Below are 21,261 nucleotides of genomic sequence, written 5' to 3'. Positions count from 1 at the left end.
TGCTTACTGGTAGGCTAGATGAAACTTCTCTTCTATGAAATGTCTGCCCCTCTGGTTCTACAAAAATGTTTGTGCTTTTTTATTGATTTCTAGGAGTTCTTTATATATTCTTGATTTTTTGTGTTGATTTTGTGTAACACATGCATTTTTCCTAGTTTGTAATTTATATTTTTCTCTTATAAATCTGTCTTTTAATGAACAAATTTTAAATTTCAATATAGTTAAACTGACAATGTTTTTTTTCTTATTATTTAAGAAAAAAATTCCTACTTTGAAGTCTGTAAGATATTTATACACATTTTCCATTCAAGGTTTTGGGGTGCCTGGGTGTCACAGTTTGTTGAGTATATGACTCTTGGTTTTGGCTCAGATCATGATCTCAGGATTGTGAGACACAGCCCACTGGGCTTCTTGCTTAGCCTGGAGTCTGCTTGAGGATATCTTTCCCTTCCCCACTGCCCCTCCTTCCACTGTGCGCGCTCTCTCTCTCTCTCAAATAAATAAATCTTTTTTAAAAAAAGAATTTTAAGGTTTTTGATATTTCAGATCTTAATACATCTGGAGTTGATTTCTGAATATATGTTGTGCTAATTTCATCTTTTCTCATTGAATCAACTGTTTTCCCTATCTCCATTTATTGAACAATCCCTTATTATTTGCTATGTGACATACTACGTTTGCCATATACCCAAGTTCTAGATATGTACAAATCTATTACTCAGCTCTGTCTCTGTACCAATATAACTATCTTTCATAACTAAAACTTCATAAGGTATCTTGATATCAGGCACAGCAGATTTCTCCTCACAGCTACTTTTCAGAAATATTTCATCTATCTTTAGTCCTTTAGTCTTCCCTTTGAGATCATATTTTCAAATTTTGTAAAAAATAAAAACTGTTGTGGAATTTTGATTAGAATTGAGATGAATCTGTAGATCAATTTGGGAGAGAATGCTTTCATATATCTTCTTCCTATCTATGAACATGGTATGTATCTCAATTTTTCTACATTTTTAGTATTTCATGACACAATTTTATTCTGTTCTTATAGGAGCCTTACACATCTTCTGTTAGTTTTCTTCATAGATACTTGGTATAATATTTAAATTTCAAGTATTTCGGCTTCTCCTTCTGGTATTTATCCCTGAATCTAAGATTTTCCTCCTATATTTCTGTATTTACATGTTTTATAAGACACCAATATAATAATACACAGTTTAGTACCTAATTATTTGTCCCTCAAATTAGTTAAAAGCAAGTTTATTTCCTTTTGGTGCAATATTTTTTTAAAAAAATTGAAGTACCTTAGAGAATTAGATAGAATAGAAAAGTGATTGGTAGTATTTTGGCTAGTCAAAAACAGAAGGCTTTAAATGGCTATGATTTTCCCTCTATAAATGAGATTTTTAACACTGTTATGGGAATAAAGAGGAAGCAGGAACAGCTAAATGATATTTAATGGTTTATATCTGTTTAAACTCCTTTATATCATGTATGTGGAAAAGAAAAAAGAAGCATCAACTTGCAGTTGGATTCCTCAAAAATAAATCTTTGCATAGTTTTTGGCATTAAACAATACAGATTTATAGATTAAGTCAGTATCAATTATGTAAATACTATATTTCCCCAATGATATTATGTTTATGTAGAAACATTATTTTCTTTCATGAACCCACTGATTAATACCAAATATTTATGGTAAAATTAAAATTAAGCATATAAATATATACAAAACTGAATTACCTTCTTTTATAATCCAGAGGAAAGAATTTGCAGTTTTCTCATGACTTGTTGAAAAAGATTGTCTCTCCTGGGATTTGGATCAACATTATCCATGGAACAAAGAGTAGACTCTATTACACAACTGTATCAGCTATCACCAACTCTCTAGATGCATTTTAATGAGGAAAAGAAGTCATTGAGAAAAGTCACTATAAGAAAATTCAGCTGAGACAATACAAGAAAATGTGGACACTGGGCCAGTCATTTCTGATAGATTGATTTATGACATAACTATACACAAAGTGGACTTTTTCACTAACATTTTTCTTGCTGAGTGTCATGGACAAATCTAGTCTAATGATTCCACAAATAAACCTACAGATAGTACATTTGAAAGAAAAATATGCTTAAGTTTCTTAATCACTATGCAGAAAATTATCATAAAGGAATTATAACCCAAATCATTTTAAAGAAAGAAAATATATGCTTTCATATGAGCAATCTGAAGTCTTGGGTGTAAAATTAGCCTGTGGCAATACACACATAAAGTCTTTGAACTGAGTATAAATTTAGCTGCCTTTCAGTTTTTAGTAAGTTTGTTTTTTTCTCCTTTCCTGAAGAGAGAGAGTTAATGTTATATTCATCCAACTGAAAGAATTCTGAGTAAAATGGAACACAAAAAAATTAATAATTGGAACGTTAAAAAGCAATTTCTATGACCACAAATGGACTGTCAGTTCATAAAACTTTATCATTTAAACCAAGAGAAAAATATTCTCACTTGCAAAGATTAAATTCATGAATGATGGAATAATAGACATTTACATATATTTTTACTTTGGTTGTGTAAGTTTTAAATATAGGAAACATAATCTTATTTAGAAATGTGGCATTGTGGAAAGTATTTTTAAATTTTTCTGCTACTAATATTTACCATTGAATTATTCTAAGAGATAAAATTTTATTTAAAAACCATACAAAGTAATACAAGAAAATACTAAAGGTTAAATAGTATTTATTTGGCTTGTTATTTATTTGAATTTTCCTCTGTACAAAAATATTTCGATGAGGTAGTCTCAGAACACATTTACAACATTTTGTTTTAAATTTCACAGTAAGGAAGAATCATTAGCAGCATCAGAGGAGAATAAATTTGAGAATTCAAGTATTACAGGTAATATTTTTTCATTTTTTCAATTTAATTTTCATTAAAATCTGTGTCTTTTGTTAAAGCCCACAATGATAACAATCTTACAAAGATACAATTGTATTAACTTTGCAGACACCTATATCCCAACAATTGTTTGTTCTCATGAAGACAAGGAGGACTTGGAAACCAGTAATCAAAATGTAAAAGATGTAAACAGGGAACATGATGAACATAATGAAAAAGAATTAGAGTTGATGGTAAGTGTTCTGGTTGCCACGGCATTACAGACGATGAATCCATTTATGCTTCAAAGATGCTGCTATGCCTGCCTTTCAATAGTTTCAACTAATATAATTTGCAAATGTGAAAGCACAGCCTATTCTGTCCTTGCATCTCTAGCTTGATCAACAAGGCACTTTGATTTCGGTATGTTGCTTCTGGTCTCTGCAGTGGTAAATTAATGACATTCATTTCTTATCTCTTTACCAGCGGCTCTGAGTAATAGTTTGTAGGAATTATAGAAGAGGTAGCACTACCCTGATGTGCATTTCTAATCTTTGTGACAAGTGTACACTTAGCATAAACTCATCTGTAAAATGAGAGGGCTGGACTAGATGATTGTTAGAGTCTGTCCAGCTTTTCAAGTCTGATTCTTGCATTTAGCAGCATTTTTTTTTTAACGTACTTCCATCTTTGTGAGAATCTCACAGTTCTATATCATTGGAAAGTATTAAATTACCAAATGAGGAGAAAAGACAGCCTGTGCTATATTTTTTAAACAGGAAACAAATTCAGTACTGTACAATTTAGTATTAAATTTGTTATCATAAATTTCACACTTGGTGAACATTCAATCTATTTGGAATTTTTGGGGGGATGGTTTAGATAGCATTTTTATCACAAAGGAAGAAATGGGAGTAAATGAGTCACATAATGCAATTTATCCTCTACTGTATTTGGTTGGAGCTCATATCATTAGGATACATGGATTCATAATCATCCAAGATTAAAATGACATTTGCCTCTTCAAGTGTCAGTGCTGAAACAGAAAAGAAATAGAGCTCATCTTTTCCCCCACATTTTCCACCTTTTCTATAGTGATATGGAAGCTGCATCACTAAAGTATGCAATTTACTTTGCTCCAACTTTAAGAAACTACAAAGTTGTCACCCATTGTGAGAATTCTCACCAGCTGAAAGTTAACATCGCCATTTTTTTTTTCAAACCACAGAATATAATGAAAGGGGCCTGAAAAATCACATACTTCACCAATACACCTCATTACAATGAGCAGACTCAAATATAAAAGTTTGTTTAGAAGTTACTGAGATTGTACATCCAATAAATGAACAGGGAGCTGTAATTTAGATGCTAATTTGCTCCATGCTGACGTTAATGCATAAAACAATGAAGCTCTATAATAGATGGAAATACAACCAAATCTGTGGAACCCACAGGCATTGGCTTACAAGACAGCTGTGCAGTTGACAAGTAACATGAGCCTTATGTGAGAAGAAGGGGAAAACGTAAGATTTGCATATAATTATTGAGATCATGCAAATGTCAGTTATGAGGAGAAAAAAAAAAACACAGGCATCTCACTGTTAAATCCTGACAGTTGGCATCACTGAAGAGCTCAAATACATTTGAGTACCAGTTGGCAGAGGGTCATTAAAACAGAATTTGCAGAGACATTAACTCCCTCACTTTTCTTTGAGTGACGTTTTGCTATTAATAGTTTGCAGAGGCTTTGCAGAAAACATATTAATAAGAGAAACTGTAATAGGGGCACCTACAGCAAGTGTAAATGCAGCAAGGGGCACCCAGGAAGCTGCTCTCTAATTGATTAGCATGGAGCTATCAATGTGTATATCCTAAGTGAGGAGAAAGTGCAATGACAAGCAAGAATAGTTGAATAATACAATGTGATATTTGGAAGCTAGGAAGGAGAGTGATTAATTTTGGTCCCTTTTCTTATTAATCCCATTCCCAAGTCATAGCCTACAAGGATCCCCCCAAAACATCCGGCTTCCAGAATTTATACAGAATCCACAAATGAAGTGAATCAAGAAAATCTACCAGTTAATTGCTAGCCCTGTTAGCGAAATCTATCTAATTCGTTTTGTATATTTACAATCATTTGAGCATTATCTGTTTTGTTTTGTTTTGTTTTTTATCCCTTAAGATAAATCAATGCTTAATAAGAAGTACTGCCTCCAGAGATGAAAAGAATACATTTGCAATAGATCCGGTCAATTTTCCAAATAAAGCTAAGGGGTTAGAGAAGAAGCAAATCCGTGGTGAAGTACACTCTGACTTGTTTAAAAGGCCTTTGTCTCCAAGTTCATCAGCAGAAAGCTTCTTAAAGGGAGATTTTTATTGCAATGAAAAATATTCCTCAGAAAATAAGTGTAGTCATCAACCTTCAGAGGAAATTACTTCAGATACAGGAGAAATCAAGCCACCATTGGGAGATACTAGTAGTGACAAATTAGTGCAACTGCATATTGGCAGCAAAGAAGTACTGGATGATAATGCTAATCCAGCCCAAAGGAGAGGCAGAGTACAAATATCTTGTCCCTCCTCAGATGAACTAGTCTCAGACAACCTTAATAAAAAAAGTGAAAGAAGAGCTGAGAAAATGGAAACAAAAGGCTTGGAAGGCTTAAGAAGAGATTTCCATTTGGATTTCCATTCAGAAGAACCAATGGAAAAAGGATCTTCTAAGAAAGATTATGGCAATGCTAAGGCTGAGGAGAAGGAGGAGCAAAGAATACATTTAGGTGTTAATGAAAAACAAAGCAAAAATTTTCATTCAATCTTAGACGACCAAGAAAGGAAGATGGGCCACTCTGCAATCAGTACGGAAGAGACAGGGACTAGTCACAGAGACGTAACTGTTCTGCTGAATTTTAAAGATTCCGCAATTCGCAACCAGGCAATCACAGCAGATACGTTTCATTCACCAAGGATAAGTCTAAGTTGGGAAGAAACTGTGTTAACTACTCCAGAGCGTGATCGCTTGACTAGTGAAGGCACTGCTTCAGGAGGGATGCCTGGTCAAGTTTGTCAACCAAGAAATGGAAATGTTTTGAGGAATGATTGTCTTTTCCAAGTTAAAGAAGAGAAATCAGATTGGATTAATCCTGAAGATCAGAATAAGAACGCACAACAGAAACAAAGTTGGAATGTTCTAGAAAGTCAGAGAAAAGCAAGAGAGAGTAAGACAAACAGAACAGAACAGATCAAGGAACAAGCAGATTGTGAGGACGTGTGGGGGAAAAGAGATAACACAAGGAGTTTGAAAGCTACTCCTAAGGAAGAATTGTTTACCTGCCAAGAAACAGTGAGCTGTGAACTGTCTTCTCTAGCTGATCATGGTGTTACTGAGAAAGCAGAAGCAGGTACAGCTTATATAATTAAGACAACATCAGAAAGTGCTCTAGAAAGCATGTCTGCTAGAGAAAAAGCAATAATTGCTAAGCTACCTCAAGAGACAGCGCCAAGTGACAGGCCCATCGAGGTAAAGGAAACAGCGTTTGATCCACATGAAGGGGGAAATGATGATTCACATTACACCCTTTGTCAACGAGATGCAGGAGGTGTAATCTATGACAATGATTTTGAAAAGGAATCACGTTTAGGTATTTGTAATGTACATGTAGATGAAATGGAGAGAGAAGAAACCACATCTATGTACAATCCCGGGAAGACGCATGACAGGAGGAGACGTGGCATTGGAAATATCACATCTGTAGAAGAATCCTTACAGGTCATTACAGGCAATCAAAGAGCAGCCTCCGAACTGGATTTACACTTGGGAGTGTTACCAGCAGACAAAAAAGCATTTCCAGAAAATAGAGATCATAAACAGGTCCAAGAATCATCAAAGAAAATGGATAGAGATGCTATTATTCATTCTGCTTCAAACTCAGACACTCACAGAGCTTCTCAGAATGACTCTCACGTTTCCAATCACCATGCTAAAGCCTCAGTGCCATCTCATGAACAGGCAATTGCTGTAGAGAATATAATTACTACCATGACTCTCCAATCTATTTCTACTAAATCAGAATATAATTGTAATCCAACAGGCGAAATCCAGGGTATTGAGAAGCACCCTCATCTTGGGTCTGTACCTGAAGAAGTTTCCAAAAGTTTGGGGATACAGACCTCAGGTAGTAGCAGAGAAAGATTTACAAGCCAGATTTCTCAACAAGAACTCGGTGTGGAAAAATCTCTACGGCCCAAGATTTTCGTCAGTGAAGCTGCTGAGAACGTGGAAGAGGCAAGGCGTGAAAATGAAGGATTGACCTCTGGACAATCACTGTGCTCTTCGGGTGACAAGGGATCTGAGAGCTCTGCTTCTGCTAGTGTCCCGGCCCAGGAAGGTCAAACTGAAAGCAGTGAATCTCTGCTTTCGAAATACACCAACTCTAAAGTACCGTATGTCCTTTTGTTTCTGATATTTCTTGTAACCATCTACCAGTATGACTTAATGATTGGCCTGGCATTCTACCTTTTGTCATTGTACTGGCTATCCTGGGAAGGGGGGAGACAAAAAGAGTCTGTCAAAAAGAAGTAACCTCACCACTATTATTATTTTCTCATAAAAGATAAGCTTTTTAGCCCCCAAACATTTGGATTGGTGAAAGAGGCTATTCATTGTTCAAAGAGCCAGTGCAGTTTTTCTCTTGAAGGATCATTTAAAAAGGAATGCGTATGAAGTTTGCTCCTTCATATAAGTAATTATTCTATATAGGACCATTATGTTTGGATCATTAAATACCTATATGAATATGAGATCTGAAGCACGTCAAGTTGAAATTAGGTACAGCTGTTGCTCCTTAGCAGGCTATGAAGTTGCAATGCTTCATGTCTCTTCACTACTTAAAGTGCCATTTCTTGCATTCATTTCTTTTGCAGTAAAGCTTCATTTTTTTTTCCCTGAGAGTATTTTTCCTTCTATGGTTTTTAAAAAAAATAGATAAAACACGAACAATGGCAGAGGACTTTTTTTTTGGGTGGGGGGGGTGTCTTTTGGTATTGACCATGAAATTTGCATTTATCACTTACCAGCACATTTTGCTAAATCAAATCTTTCAACTTTGATTTCATATTTTTTAACAATACCCATTATATTGAAATGCATAAACTTAAAGACCTTGTTTGCTTGAATAATACTTTACACACAGATATCTTTTACCTGCTTTATGCCAACAAAGTCAGAGCACTCGCAAGCCAAATCTGACAAAGACTGAAACAATTGGGAGATATTCTTTCAATCTACAAAATTTTGGAGGTGGCCTTCTGTAAACAATGTTCTTCTTTTATAAGAAGAGAAAGTATAAAACAGCTAAACAATTTTAATGTCAACTATTCAGTTGAAAATTTAAGTTAAACGTTCCAAAAGCATTGCTTCAGAATGAATTTGTACCTATAAAGCATCAAGTATTAAATAATGATAATAATTTAAAATTTTTTCCGAACTATTTTACTTGGTAGTATTTTTTATCTTGCAACAAATTTTTAATCTTTTTTGTTATAAGATAATGAATTATTTCCCAAGATGCCTATACAGATGAAATAATCATTAGTGATTGTTATATAATCATCAGGTAGTTAGATGATAACTGAAGTTTTTAGTGGGGAAATAAGTAGATATGGAAAAATGAATTTCCAGTATAGCAGTGACTTTGGCTGCTTCTATCATCTATGGCTCAGTATGTGAAATAATGCAACTAATCATTTTGGTCACATAGGGGGAATACAAAGATTTTTATACAAGACTTCAACAACCATTTGTTAAATGACTGCTAGATGCAAAAATCATGTGCTCTGGTCTATGGCCCAGCACTTCCTTTGATATCCTGAATGGCAAGTTTTCAGGGAGGAGGCATAGGTATGTAGTTCTATACTTTTGACTTGGCCAGGAATATGGAAGAGAGTAACACTGAGGGAGTCCATTTGGGTGATTTCTTTTTTGTAGGAACTTCCTTCATGGAGCATGTAACATTGATCTTCAGAGAAAAAAGATAATCTATTTACCTGTAAAGGTAAATTCAATGAGTCAAACGTGCATATATCATCCCATACTTCTAAGAAACATGCATTTATAGGAAGAAAAAATGAGAATGAACCATTTAAACTGACTTTCATGTGGTAAATGATTTCCCTAATTTTCATTAGGTACACAACTATTTCTAAATTTCTAATTGTATGCTTGTCTCAAGTCCCATTGAAATTGAATGCTTGAGTTTAACTTTTTAGTTGAACAAACACAAACATCCTGAAGTAGAACTTAGGGCAAATATTTGATTGCTTAAGAAAGCACATTTTCATTAAATACAAGTGGAATACTATAGGCCATACCTAGAATACTATCTCTAAAATTGCTATCCTGATAATTTTGTTGACAGGTCTAAATTACACCGGAGTTAAGGTTAGTATTTCTTCAGATCTTAATGGCTTGGTTTTTGCATTCTACCTTTAAGAGTTTCGGTCAATATGCCATATCTTATTAATGCAAAGAACACTACATTACCTTATTAACACAGGTGCCCGAAATATAATTATTCCCTTATACATAAAAGAATGTAATTTCTTTTATCTCTTTTACTTGATTTTTGGTAACATTAACTTACTAAACCTTCTCCTTGTGTATTTGTAATATGACAAGAGACGTTTCAAAGAATTTAAAATATTTAATTGTGTACTTCTCTGCATGCAATGAAGAAATAATTGGTGATTTAACTGACTTCCCAAACATTTCTTATGAAGAATTTGGAATAAAGTCATAAAAACTTAGGAAAGTATTGCTAGGTGGAGAGGTAGATTTTTGCAACCCATTTTGATCACAGCAGTATGATGAGCAAGAGAAATGGATCTCAGAAAGAACTGTGAGCCTTTGGCTAATAAAGGTTCAGCTGTGAATCATCATGACAAGGTAATCTTTATAAGCATAGCTGCCTTCAGCGTGTCCCCCCCAGTATTGGTTAAGGGCCAAAAGAGGCTGTGGCATGAAAATAAGCAAAGAGAACTGCATTGCACATCTGCCTCCTATAGTGGCTAAGAAATGTGATATAACTATTACTTTTTATTTTGCTGGGCTTCTGACCATTAGAAACAAAATTCTGAAAATTAATTGGCAAGTACAGGTAGTAAAATCAACTATCTTTAAAAAAATCACATCTGTATAAGTCATCAATATCCCAATAGACTTTCCATGTAAAAGGAAATGAGTCAGTGAAATGACTCACCCTGCAGCATTTGAGAACTTTGGGTTAATGCAGTTGTACTTCCCTGCTGAGTTCTAGGATTTTGATAATGTAATAGCGATTGTCACCATTTTCTGAGACAAACAGGGTCATCTTTTACTTTCTATCTTAAACCAGTCTGCTGGGGAATTGGAAAACTTAAAAATATCCAGACCAAATTTGGGGGAATAAACTACTTTATTTTTCCCAAATAGCATTCATGGCACTTTCTTAATAATTTTTTTCAGTCACGAATATTATTTCATACCACCAGGCTTGTTGCCTTTTGTATTAGGCTGACTTTTGCATATAAGTAAGTCAAAAGGCATACAAACCAAAACAACAAAAAATTAGCAGGAGAACTAGTAAAAATGCAGGCAGGAGGACTGTCATCCCCAGGGCCAGTTCATCCACTGATTTCTGTTATCAAGATCTCTGACCTTTCTTTCAGATTTTCACTGAGTGAATACAGAAATTGAACTATGCAATATGCACTGTCTTTTGTTATTTGAGTCCTGTCTTAGCCAGTTCTTGTGGACCTGAGGAATAGGGTAAAATTAGATTCTACAACAAGGTATGAAAGAAAAATGGGGGGCCATGCTCTTCCAGTGTCTTCACAGTTGTACACATGTATGAAGAGAACAGCTAAGAAAGTTTTATTTATTTAATTAAATTAATTTGCCTATTTTTCTATTTTCAGAAATAGTTCAATAAAAATCATAGCAATATAATCTACTTTTCATCTTTTAAAAATAGATTTGGTCATTAATCTATTTCCATAACTTTATCCAAACCTCTTTAAGCAGCAAATTAAATTTTCACTAGCCTAGCTTTGGACAATCATATGTTTTCAAGAAATGTCATCATTGTAGTATGCTAAAAACTTATTAAACAAACAACTCTTTAAAAAGTTCAGCATTTTTGTTTTGTGTCATTTCTATATTTGTTAAATGCATATATATTACCTTCATTTTTTTAACTTAAGTAGGCTCCACGCCCAGCATGGAGCCCAATGTGGAGGCTCGAACCCATGACCCTGAGATCAAGACTTGAACTGAAATCAAGAGTTGGACACTCAACTGACTGAGCCACCCAGGCTCTACACCTTCATTTTTTCAACGTGAAACAATATATTACATGAAATTTTAAGGAAGAGTTCCCTAAGTTTTTTCCTAACATTCAATTCTCTATATTCATGATAATAAAGAGTGGTATGGGTAAATCAATAATGGATTACAGAGAACTCATTTTTATTTGGCTGAGATGCCTCCACAATCTGATTTTGCAGCACATTTCATTCAATGTCTAATCAAGTTATTAGCCGTAAGTCCTCTGTCAGCCAAGCAAGTCATATCATCCCTAGTACATGCCATGCACATCTGTTCCTCTGTGGCTGCTCATGTACACCCTTTTGTCTAGGTCATTTCAGGTACCTTTACTCTTCCTATCCAATTCTGCATACTTTTTCTATGTACACTTTAAGCTCCTATTCTTTTGAAGTCTCCTCCTAGTTCAGTTTGTGGGATCTCTGTTTTCAGATCTCTTTTGACACTAACCTTCCTGCATGCAGTGGGCATTTGACTAATTATCCTAACTGGACTGCCTGCTTGTTCAGGACAGGGACCATGGTTTCTTCTTGCCTCATCAACTCACAAGGTCTAGTTTGTGGGAATCTTTAGTACCCATGGATAGAATTTAATTGCAGTGATGTCACCTTCCTATCCTACTTCTAAAATGTAGACAAGATAGTCTGAGGTCTGATTTTAAAATGAGTGAACCTAATCAAAAAGTTAGGATGGTTTCATTAACTGCCAAAGACCACATAGAAAGGGATAAAGAGAATGACAAAACGGTGTAATGCAGTGGGTTTGGGATGTGGGAAGACGGAAATATCCTTTCTCTCCATTTCTCTTACTAATTAAATTGATTTTCTATATTTATGCATTCTTCTTAGTGAGATAACATTCCCTTCATTCTGTTTCATGGGAAATAATATACATATTTTACACTAAAAGAATAGTAATGCATACCTTAATTCCCTAATGTGAAAATTGATAGAACAAGACCTGCTTTCAGATAAAGTAATGCAGGAGCTTAAAAATCAACAAACATCACAAGGTATAAAGTGTAAGAAACTCAATCTTCTCAACTGCTGCCATGCCCTTTGAAAATGGCTGATCTGTCAATTTCACACCTGTTCTGCATGTCAAGTTTTCGAGTTGAGCAAATAGCACAACCAGCAAAAATAGTTACTGGATTTTTTTTTAAAAAAGGAAACATTTACCTTATTAACATATAAAAGAGTATATATATATATATATATATACACACACACATATATATATTCACAAATATACTCACACAAGCATGCAGGCACATGCACACACACATACATGGTATTCCAACATCTGAAAATGACAGTAAGCAGTGAACTTAGACTACTAATACAATGTATAGTGACTCAGGTGATATAACACGTAAGAGGTTTATCCTTTCCTTGAAGACACTCATTTTATCACATTAGATATGAAATTAAAATGGTAACAACAAAAATATGCCTATTTTTTTGGCAGAGTCTAAAGGAAAGCAGCATATCCCTTACCTAGAAATGTACTATCGTGTCATATAACAGCTTGAGACCATTAGCAATTAGTCTCTTAAGACTTAAAGTAAAGTAAGATACACATCTTCTGTATTGTAGAATTCATCAGTGTCATGTATTGTTTGATTTGGTTCTGAGTGGAAACATTTAAAATTTCCTAAAGACACATTCTATAAAACATAATATCAAACAGCAGAGAGGTAGTGCTTAAAAGTTACCGTTATATGGTTTCATTCATTCCAGGAATATAAAAAGTAGTGAAAGGGATTAAAGGGGAAAGGAGAGAAAATGAGTGGGAAATACCAGAAAGGGAGACAGAACATGAGAGACTCCTCTAACTCTGGGAAACGAACAAGGGGTGGTGGAAGGGGGAGGTGGGCAGGGGTATGGGGTGACTGGGTAATGTGCACTGAGGGAGGCACTGGACGGGATGAGCACTGGGTGTTAGACTGTATGTTGGCAAATCGAACTCCAATAAAAAAATATACAAAAAAACAGTTACCATAAGCGGTTAGACATTCACTTTGTAAACACTTAAATAAACAATAATCTCCTTTTAATAATTTTATGTGGAGGCTTTTATTTTTTAAAAGAGATTTTATTTATTTATTCATGAGAGACAGAGAGACAGTCAGAGACATAGGCAGAGGGAGAAGCAGGCTCCCTGCAGGGAGCCCTATGTGGGACTGGGACTTGATCCCAGGACCCCGGGATCACACCCTGAGCCGAAGGCAGACGCTCAACCACCAAGCCACCCAGGTGTCCCAATGTGGGAGGCTTTTAATGTTCAATTTACAAAACACTTTTAGCATGGAGCATTTGTGAAAATAGCACAGATTTAAATAATGTTTATACATATACTCTAAAACATATTAATATCATGTCTTCTACACATCAAATGCCTTTTCCCAATCAACCCACGAATTTTTTGGAAGTTTAATTATCATTTTCATTATGTATGTAAAACCCCCATGTTCAAGTGAAAAAGTTCTGAGTCCTACATAAGGAAGGGAATAAAGGTTAAAGAAAAGGTAATTTATTTCCTACTTTCACAGATATAAGTGGAAATATTTTAAATACATTTCTATTCTTTGAAAGTTGAAAAGGGAAATAAGAAGTGAAGGTAAGAGATTATAAATGTCCTTCATATTTATTTCATAGTCTTTAATATTTGGTGTAAATCCTATAGATTTCAATTTAATAAGTTATCTTCTCCCATGTGAATTATTTGGCTTACCTGGACTTATTCCCATTCTTAATTTCAGTGCAACTTGTTGATTTTTCATTACATGAATGAAAAATCATTCTTGCTAGGTACCCAGTTAGTCTGGATATTTGAGTATAATATCTACATCTGTATCTCTATTGTGTGCATGCGAGGTTCATTCTTTAATAATAATAGTAGTAATAATATTTATTATTATAATTATTATAACAAGAGTTACAATTATTATAACAATTATTATCAATAGCCAACTCTTAAGCATTTACAATAATTGGGCACTGTTTTAAGTCCTTTATGCGCGACAACTCATTTATATTTACAACTCCATGAGGCAAGTACATACTATTACCTTCCCATTTTACAGAGAGAAATGGATGCACAGAGAATCTAGCTTTTCTAGGGACACACAGCTAGTAAGTGGCCAAGTCCAAATTCAGACTCCAGTAAACTTTCTCCAGAGTTGACTCTCTTAACTATTGTACTGTGTTGCTCCTTCAATTCAGATATACCAAGTTATCTTATGAATCACAGTTGTACACCAGCTACATGGTGTTATACTAGTATATAAAAACATTACATGTAACATACCATCCACAGACAATCCAGTCTTACTAGTGCTCTTAAAAAAGAAAGTTCCATAACTATTCTGTTCTTTTCAATTTATTCAGATGATCTCAATTAAAAAAACATACATTGATTCCTGTCCAGGCCACAGGAAATGTGCCAGTCCCAGGTCTTACCTTACCTAGCTTGAGTGTAGCAAAGGAGATGGAGACATAAGCCAGCAATTGCAATATCTTGTGAACAGTTCAATAATAGAGGTAAGATTCAGGAAGACGAGTGGCACAAGGAAGGACTGTTTGGTCCTGTAGATACTTCATTTTTTAGATTTCAGAGATGTGCCATCTTTTTAACACTACAATTTTAGGCAGCAAGGAAACCACAATAAGACCCTCCAAATACCTCGTTATAATTAAGTTTTACAAACATAATAACTACAATGAAAATACACCTTGATGTGGCTGGCAGAGTGCTTATTTTTGCCTGATGTCCCATTCTAATTATTAATAGTACTCTTTTCACTTTCAAAAGTTACATGATTTGAATGAAAAAATGGTAAGGTCAGCCTAAAAATCCAATAAGATATCCTAGCCAGTAGGTATAAATCACTCTGTGTCACATGAATAAAAAAGGGGAAGCTTCTAATGTGGATACCTCTATAACCTACAGACAAAATTCTTGTCCTTAGGGTTGTCAAATATAATTCAGATATACCAGTCACTGGTCAACCTAGGTAAAGAACTGCAACCTTTTTTTGCAGATTCAGTAATGCTGAGGGCAATGATTAAAAAACAAATGCAGGGACTTATTTAAAGAATGCACTGGTCAAAAACCATTGGAAAGAAGTCATTTACATTACTGACAAAGACAATTATAACACTGTGCAACCAGATACTGTAACCTAGGGATCCCTGGGTGGCGCAGCGGTTTGGCGCCTGCCTTTGGCCCAGGGCGCGATCCTGGAGACCCGGGATCGAATCCCACGTCGGGCTCTCGGTGCATGGAGCCTGCTTCTCCCTCTGCCTGTGTCTCTGCCTCTCTCTCTCTCTATGACTATCATAAATAAATAATAATAAAAAAATTAAAAAAAAAAAGATACTATAACCTACACCCTATCCAGAGGGCTTAAGATGTGCTAACTCTATTATACAGGATAGCCAAAGTGGAACTATCCAGATAAAAGAAACTTTTGCAAAAGCTGTGGTGACCACTGCATGTTACTTAAATTACAAGAGTCTATGTTGCTGGAAGCTATATTATGAGTATACATTCTGCTCATTATCTGTAAGAGGAACAAACATTTTTTGGAAAGAAATTAGATCATATTATTGGCATTTAACAAACATGAGGTAAGCCAATAACATTATAATAGTAAAAATAAAATATAAACAAATGACCTAAATTATTCAGTGAGAGACATACATTTTTCTCGCAAGTAAGGGAGAGGGAGCATGAGTAGAGGGAATAGCAGACTCCCCATTGAGCAGGGAGGCTGATTGTTGGGCTCAATCCCAGGACCCTGGGATCATGACTTTAGCAGAAGGAAGATGCTTAACTGACTGAGCCACCCACTCAGGCGCCCTGAGAGTCAAAGACCTTTTAAGATAGAACCAGTGTCCCTCCACCTAGTTTCGGCCTTTGCAATAACCTTAACTTTTGACCTCAATTCACAGGTGTGTTGTGCTAAGACTGTGAATGGCAATGGATTCAAATGGAAGAATTTCCTGCACTTCTGCTTAAGAAAAGTGTGTTGGCAATATTACCCAAAGAACTACTGTCATAATTTAAGATCACAAAATATGTTTCTACTGAATGAATGACAAAAGGCTAGCACAGTTGCCTTAAAAGCCTTTAGCTGTGACTTTACTGACTTCAACCCAACCTTACCCACACAAGACATAGAGGAGCAGTTTTTGAATACTGACTTTTCTATGCATGCTCTTTCCTCATTTGTAAAATATCACTGGGGTCAATTTTATGTATCGATAAAGCTGTTCTATCACTGAAGGTGTAGAGATCCCAGTATTTTATAAAGTTGACATCTCCATTTTAATTGTTAAGGCCTATGGAAACTTGATAATAAATCTCATTCACTCAAAGTGTTTTGTCTGGAAATAACCAAAACCCCTCAAAGTATTTTAAGGGAAAAAAAGAACTACATATCATAAGGAAATAAGACAAGTACTCTAGGGCTAGAGTGAAAAAAGGCATCAAATAGGAACATGAAAAGCCATCAGAAATCGAGTTTCTCTTGGCTTTTACGTTTTCCCATCTTTTTATGTGTGTGTGTCCACTTTAGTTTTCTGTTTTGGTTACTGAGTTTTCTCTTTTGACTTACTCTTCTAGATGTATGGTTCCTAAAATAGAATTCTCCAACAGCAGTATTATATCCTGATTATAAATGTCTAAAAGTTAAGTGGTTGAGAGTTTTCTGGATATCGGTTCTAAACTCCTAGAAGAGTGAAATTAATTTGGTTCCATCTGAATAAGATGTTCATTCCAGATGGAATCCATTGTATCCCAGTAACTGGAGGCAGAGAGTGATAAGGACTTGCCATATAGGAAATGTTTCCAAGTTCTCAAGGGCAGGTAGGTATATTTGTAATGTGTATCTGTAATACACCAATTCTCATATTTTTGTGGATATGTTTCTGCCTTTTTCCTTTTGTAGATCCATAGAGCCCTAATTTCTTTTTTTCTAAGTTTTTATTTAAATTCCAGTTAGTTAACATATGGTGTAATATTAGTTTCAGGTATAGAATTTAGTGATTCATCACTTAGACACAACACCCAGTGTTCATCACAAGTACTCTCCTATAAGGTCTTAATTTCTATAGCTTTACAGTAGGTCTTGATATCAGGTAGGGCAAAGGAAATCTTTATGTCAGTGGGGTAAGGTTACTGTACTTTGTCCTATACTGTGTTCTTTAAAATTCTACAACTCTTGACCCTTTGCTCATCCATCTGAATTATAGAATCAGCTTATCAAATTTCATGGAAAACTTGTGTTAATGGAATTTTACTGAATGTGTACGTTAGAGAAGAATTGACATTTAAAAAATATTGAGTCCATCTATAAGAATAGTGTATTTTTGTTTTCAGCTATGATTTATAATAATCTCCATGAATACACTGCATATTTACTATTAGATTTATTCCTATTAAATAAAATACTAAAAAATAAAGATTTATTCCTATGTACTTCATGGTTTTGGTGCTTCTGTGAATGAATTATTTTTTTCCTATTATATTTCTTTTGGAAATTAATATATTGTAAGACTTATTCTTATGTGCCACTTATCCAATTACTTTGCCAAACTCTATCACTAGTTCTACTAGCTATTAGTTTGATATTTTGGTAGTTATGCCAGAGGTGTACAAGAACACTATTGATTTTTACATGTTCTTTTTACACATTTTGCAGAAACTAATTAGTACAACCAGTTTGTATTATTTTTAACCCTTTTCTTTTTTTTTGTGGTGAATGTATACCTCATTTATTTTTAATCCTTATTCTTTAAAAAAGTTCATATAATACTATAAAATAAAGCTAGCATTTTTAACTGCATTGAACTGGTTTTGAGATGATTATATCTCAAAACATATATATATAAATATATATATTAAAATTTTCCATTCACTTTCTAATCATTTCCTGTTTCTCATAATTACCACTGTAATTTAACACATGAATATGTTATTTTTTAAAGATTTTTTTTATTTATTCATCCATGAGAGACACAGAGAGAGAGGCATAGACATAGGCAGAGGCAGAAGCAGACTCCTTGCAGGGAGCCCAATGTGGGATTTGATCCCGGGATTCCAAGATCATGCCCTGGGCCAAACGCAGATGCTCGACCGCTGAGCCACCCAGGTGCCCCACATGAATGTCTTATTTAACAAAACATTTAATTTCTTTATGATCTCCGATTATTGGTGTCAAATTATATTAGGCTATTATCATAGAATATGATTCACTTCCAAGTATTTGAACTATGATAACACTTCCTTTGTGATCTACTACATTATCGATTTAATTATTATTCTATGTATGCATTCATTTTTGGGGTACAGAATTCTGTATATATTTATTAGGTTGAGCTTCCTAAGTTTGCTGTTCAAAACCATATTCTAACTAATAGTTAATCTGCTTCAACTAGCATTCCTTGAAATCGTACTAATATTATGGAGGTATCTTCTTTTTGTAATTGTGCCTGTTCTGCTGTAAATATTTCAAGTCTCTTAATTCTTAGTTGCAAATAAGCTCAATATTGTTAACATTTCTTAAGTGAGTTCTCCCTTTCGTCTTGTACATGGTATCCTTATTAGTATTTTGCCTTAAATTCTATGCCATCTTATATTAATATTGCTGTGCTAGTTTTCTTATGGTTAGTATTCATATAATATAGCATTCCTCATCACTCTTACTAGCAATTTATAGCTATATTTTAAAAAATCCAATCTGTAATCTGTCCTCTAATAGGTGAGTTCAAGCCATTAACAGTATTTTAATGAACTAATATATTTGAATTTATTTGTACCATGCTGTTTTGAGTTTATATTATATAGTTTCTAGCTCTTTGTTCTCTATACTGCATTCTTAATGAATTCCTTAAATTATTCTTCCAGTTTACTGGTTTTCTCTTTTATTCTAATGTGGAAATTACTTTTCAAATTTTAATAACTATGATTTTTATTTAAACATATAGAATTTGTTCTCTTTCATGCCTTGCCATTCTAAATTTTCTTCTTTTTAAAAAATAATTCCTTGACATTGAAAAAACAGAAGTAATCTTTATCAATTTGAGAACCATAATTGTAGATATTCAAAGTCTTTATTGGAATACTTCATAAAATTAATTTAGGTTGCTATGAATGTGCCAATTCTTGATTAGGTTACCTGCATTTGGTGTTTGGTTTCTTTGCGTGCTTTAGAATTTTTGTTTGTCAACTCATTGTCACTTTTTTTCTCTGAGTTTATTTCTCCCTGTCTCGATCCTAATTTGTAGCTGTTTTCACTTGGCTTGTTGATACTCACATGCAGAACAACCTAATCATATCATTAGATTTGGAGGCTCCTGCACTGTGGGGATAATAGAAACATTGCAGAGTCTGTCAATTCCAAAGTCAGTTGGTTGTTTTTGTGCTGTCAGCAGGGAGTCTATATTTTTATTCTTCTTAGACTTACAGCTTGTTAAAGTTACATTCTAGGTTTTAGTCTGTGTTTTCTCTTGAGAAGGGAAACCCCCCTCCAATTGTTGGATTCAAATTGTGAACGTCATCAAATGTTGTTTGTATGTGTCACATCCCAGGAAATGGCAGGAGTGGGAACTGGAGGGAGAAAAATTCAGTCCTGCATATTAGCATGAAAGAGTATTAAAGAGGAAGGAAAAATATGCGTACTGCCTATCTCTGTTTTAATGATGTCCACTTAGGATTATCGCACAGTCATTTAATGAAATAGTTTACTCCTCAGAAAGGCTTTGTTTAGAAGGCTTGATCCATCAATGCCAGTTTGAACAATAGCAACAGATATTGGTTCGGATGCTGTATTTTATTTTCTTCGGTAGGTGCTAAAAATTTAATTAAGAATTTAGAATTTTATGTTTGTACTGAAATTAAAATAAAAAAATAAAATTAAAAAAAATGTTTAAAAAGAAGCTATGGGGATCACTGGGTGCTTCAGCATTTTAGCACCTGCCTTTGGCCCAGGGCGTGATTCCTGGAGTCCCGGGATCGAGTTCTGCATCAGGCTCCCTGCATGGAGCCTGCTTCTCCCTCTGCTTGTGTCTCTGCCTCTCTCTCTCTCTCTCTCTCTCTGTCTCTCATGAATAAATAAATAAAATCTTTTTTTTTAAAAAAAGCTAGAGTTAGATCAGAGATGCTGTGAAATTGATTTTTCAAATATTTATGATTTATCCATAAGTTATACTGCCACATATCTTTTTATGGAATTCAAAATATGTAGAGCTTATATTTGTTTTTTTTCTTTTTTTCTTTTTTTTTTTTAGAGCTTATATTTGAATGTGATTATGCTAAAGAGAAAGAAATGATTTGTAAATAGACGTTCCTAGACATTTGCTAAAATGTTTGTTTCATTGTAATCCAAGGATTCCCTGGGGCTTGAAAGGTCTATGTCCAAATTCCTGATGGAAACAACCGTCTTTGTTGTGAAATCCAGGTACATATATTTGAAGTAGTTGATATTTTCTCATATTCCTCACTCTTGTAGCAGAAAAACTGAAAGTGGCCTGAATAAGAGATCACAATCTCACTGAGAAACCTGAAACTCAGCTTTTGGATTTCTAGGCTTTTTCTTTTCCACTTCATTTTATATCACACTCTTTCTTCCTTCCTAACCTTCGCCACTATGATAATAATCTTTGCTGCTTTGAGATGATCTCAGATACTTAAATATATATACATACATAGGCATTTATATCGTCTTGCAAGATTTTAAGATTGAGTCAAGGCAGGTTAGTGTTTGCCATGATCCCACTAAAGTATGATGCTACAAAATATAAAATATACCTAATACTAAAATATAAAATGGTACCTAATATGGTATAGATTATTCTCATTAAATAACTAGAGAAAAGAAATAAAAAGTTATTTTAGTGCTGGAAACCAATTAGCCAGTGACTGACTTGGACTACTGTCATATTTCAGTTCCAAAAGGCATGACCAAAACACAGCAACATCAAAATACATTGGGACCACTCTGGTTATTTGTGTCACTCTCCTG

The 21,261-nt window shown here is 34.4% G+C and overlaps 1 protein-coding gene across 6 annotated transcripts in view; it reads left to right on the top strand.

Moving 5' to 3' along the window:
• The window catches only part of PPP1R3A (protein phosphatase 1 regulatory subunit 3A), a 47,473-nt gene extending 29,756 nt beyond the window's left edge, over nt 1-17,717 (top strand). Inside the window, exons 2-6 of one of the 6 annotated variants that reach the window (XM_072764785.1) lie at nt 2,838-2,896; nt 3,005-3,129; nt 5,058-7,313; nt 9,292-9,314; nt 16,190-17,717. In XM_072764785.1, coding sequence (XP_072620886.1) covers nt 2,838-2,896; nt 3,005-3,129; nt 5,058-7,313; nt 9,292-9,297 — 2,446 coding nt within the window. In that variant the 3' untranslated portion in view covers nt 9,298-9,314; nt 16,190-17,717. Of the gene's footprint in view, nt 1-2,837; nt 2,897-3,004; nt 3,130-5,057; nt 7,824-9,291; nt 9,315-11,113; nt 11,355-16,189 lie in introns of those variants that run through there. The other 5 variants (XM_072764781.1, XM_072764786.1, XM_072764782.1 and 2 more) reach the window with 5 other exon arrangements.
• Nucleotides 17,718-21,261: the final 3,544 nt, after the last annotated feature.

The sequence above is a fragment of the Vulpes vulpes genome, chromosome 7 (genome assembly GCF_048418805.1).
Source record: "Vulpes vulpes isolate BD-2025 chromosome 7, VulVul3, whole genome shotgun sequence".
Classification (NCBI taxonomy): Eukaryota; Metazoa; Chordata; class Mammalia; order Carnivora; family Canidae; genus Vulpes; species Vulpes vulpes.
Note: the sequence above shows the minus strand (reverse complement) of the source record. Positions and strands in the feature narration are given on the sequence as shown.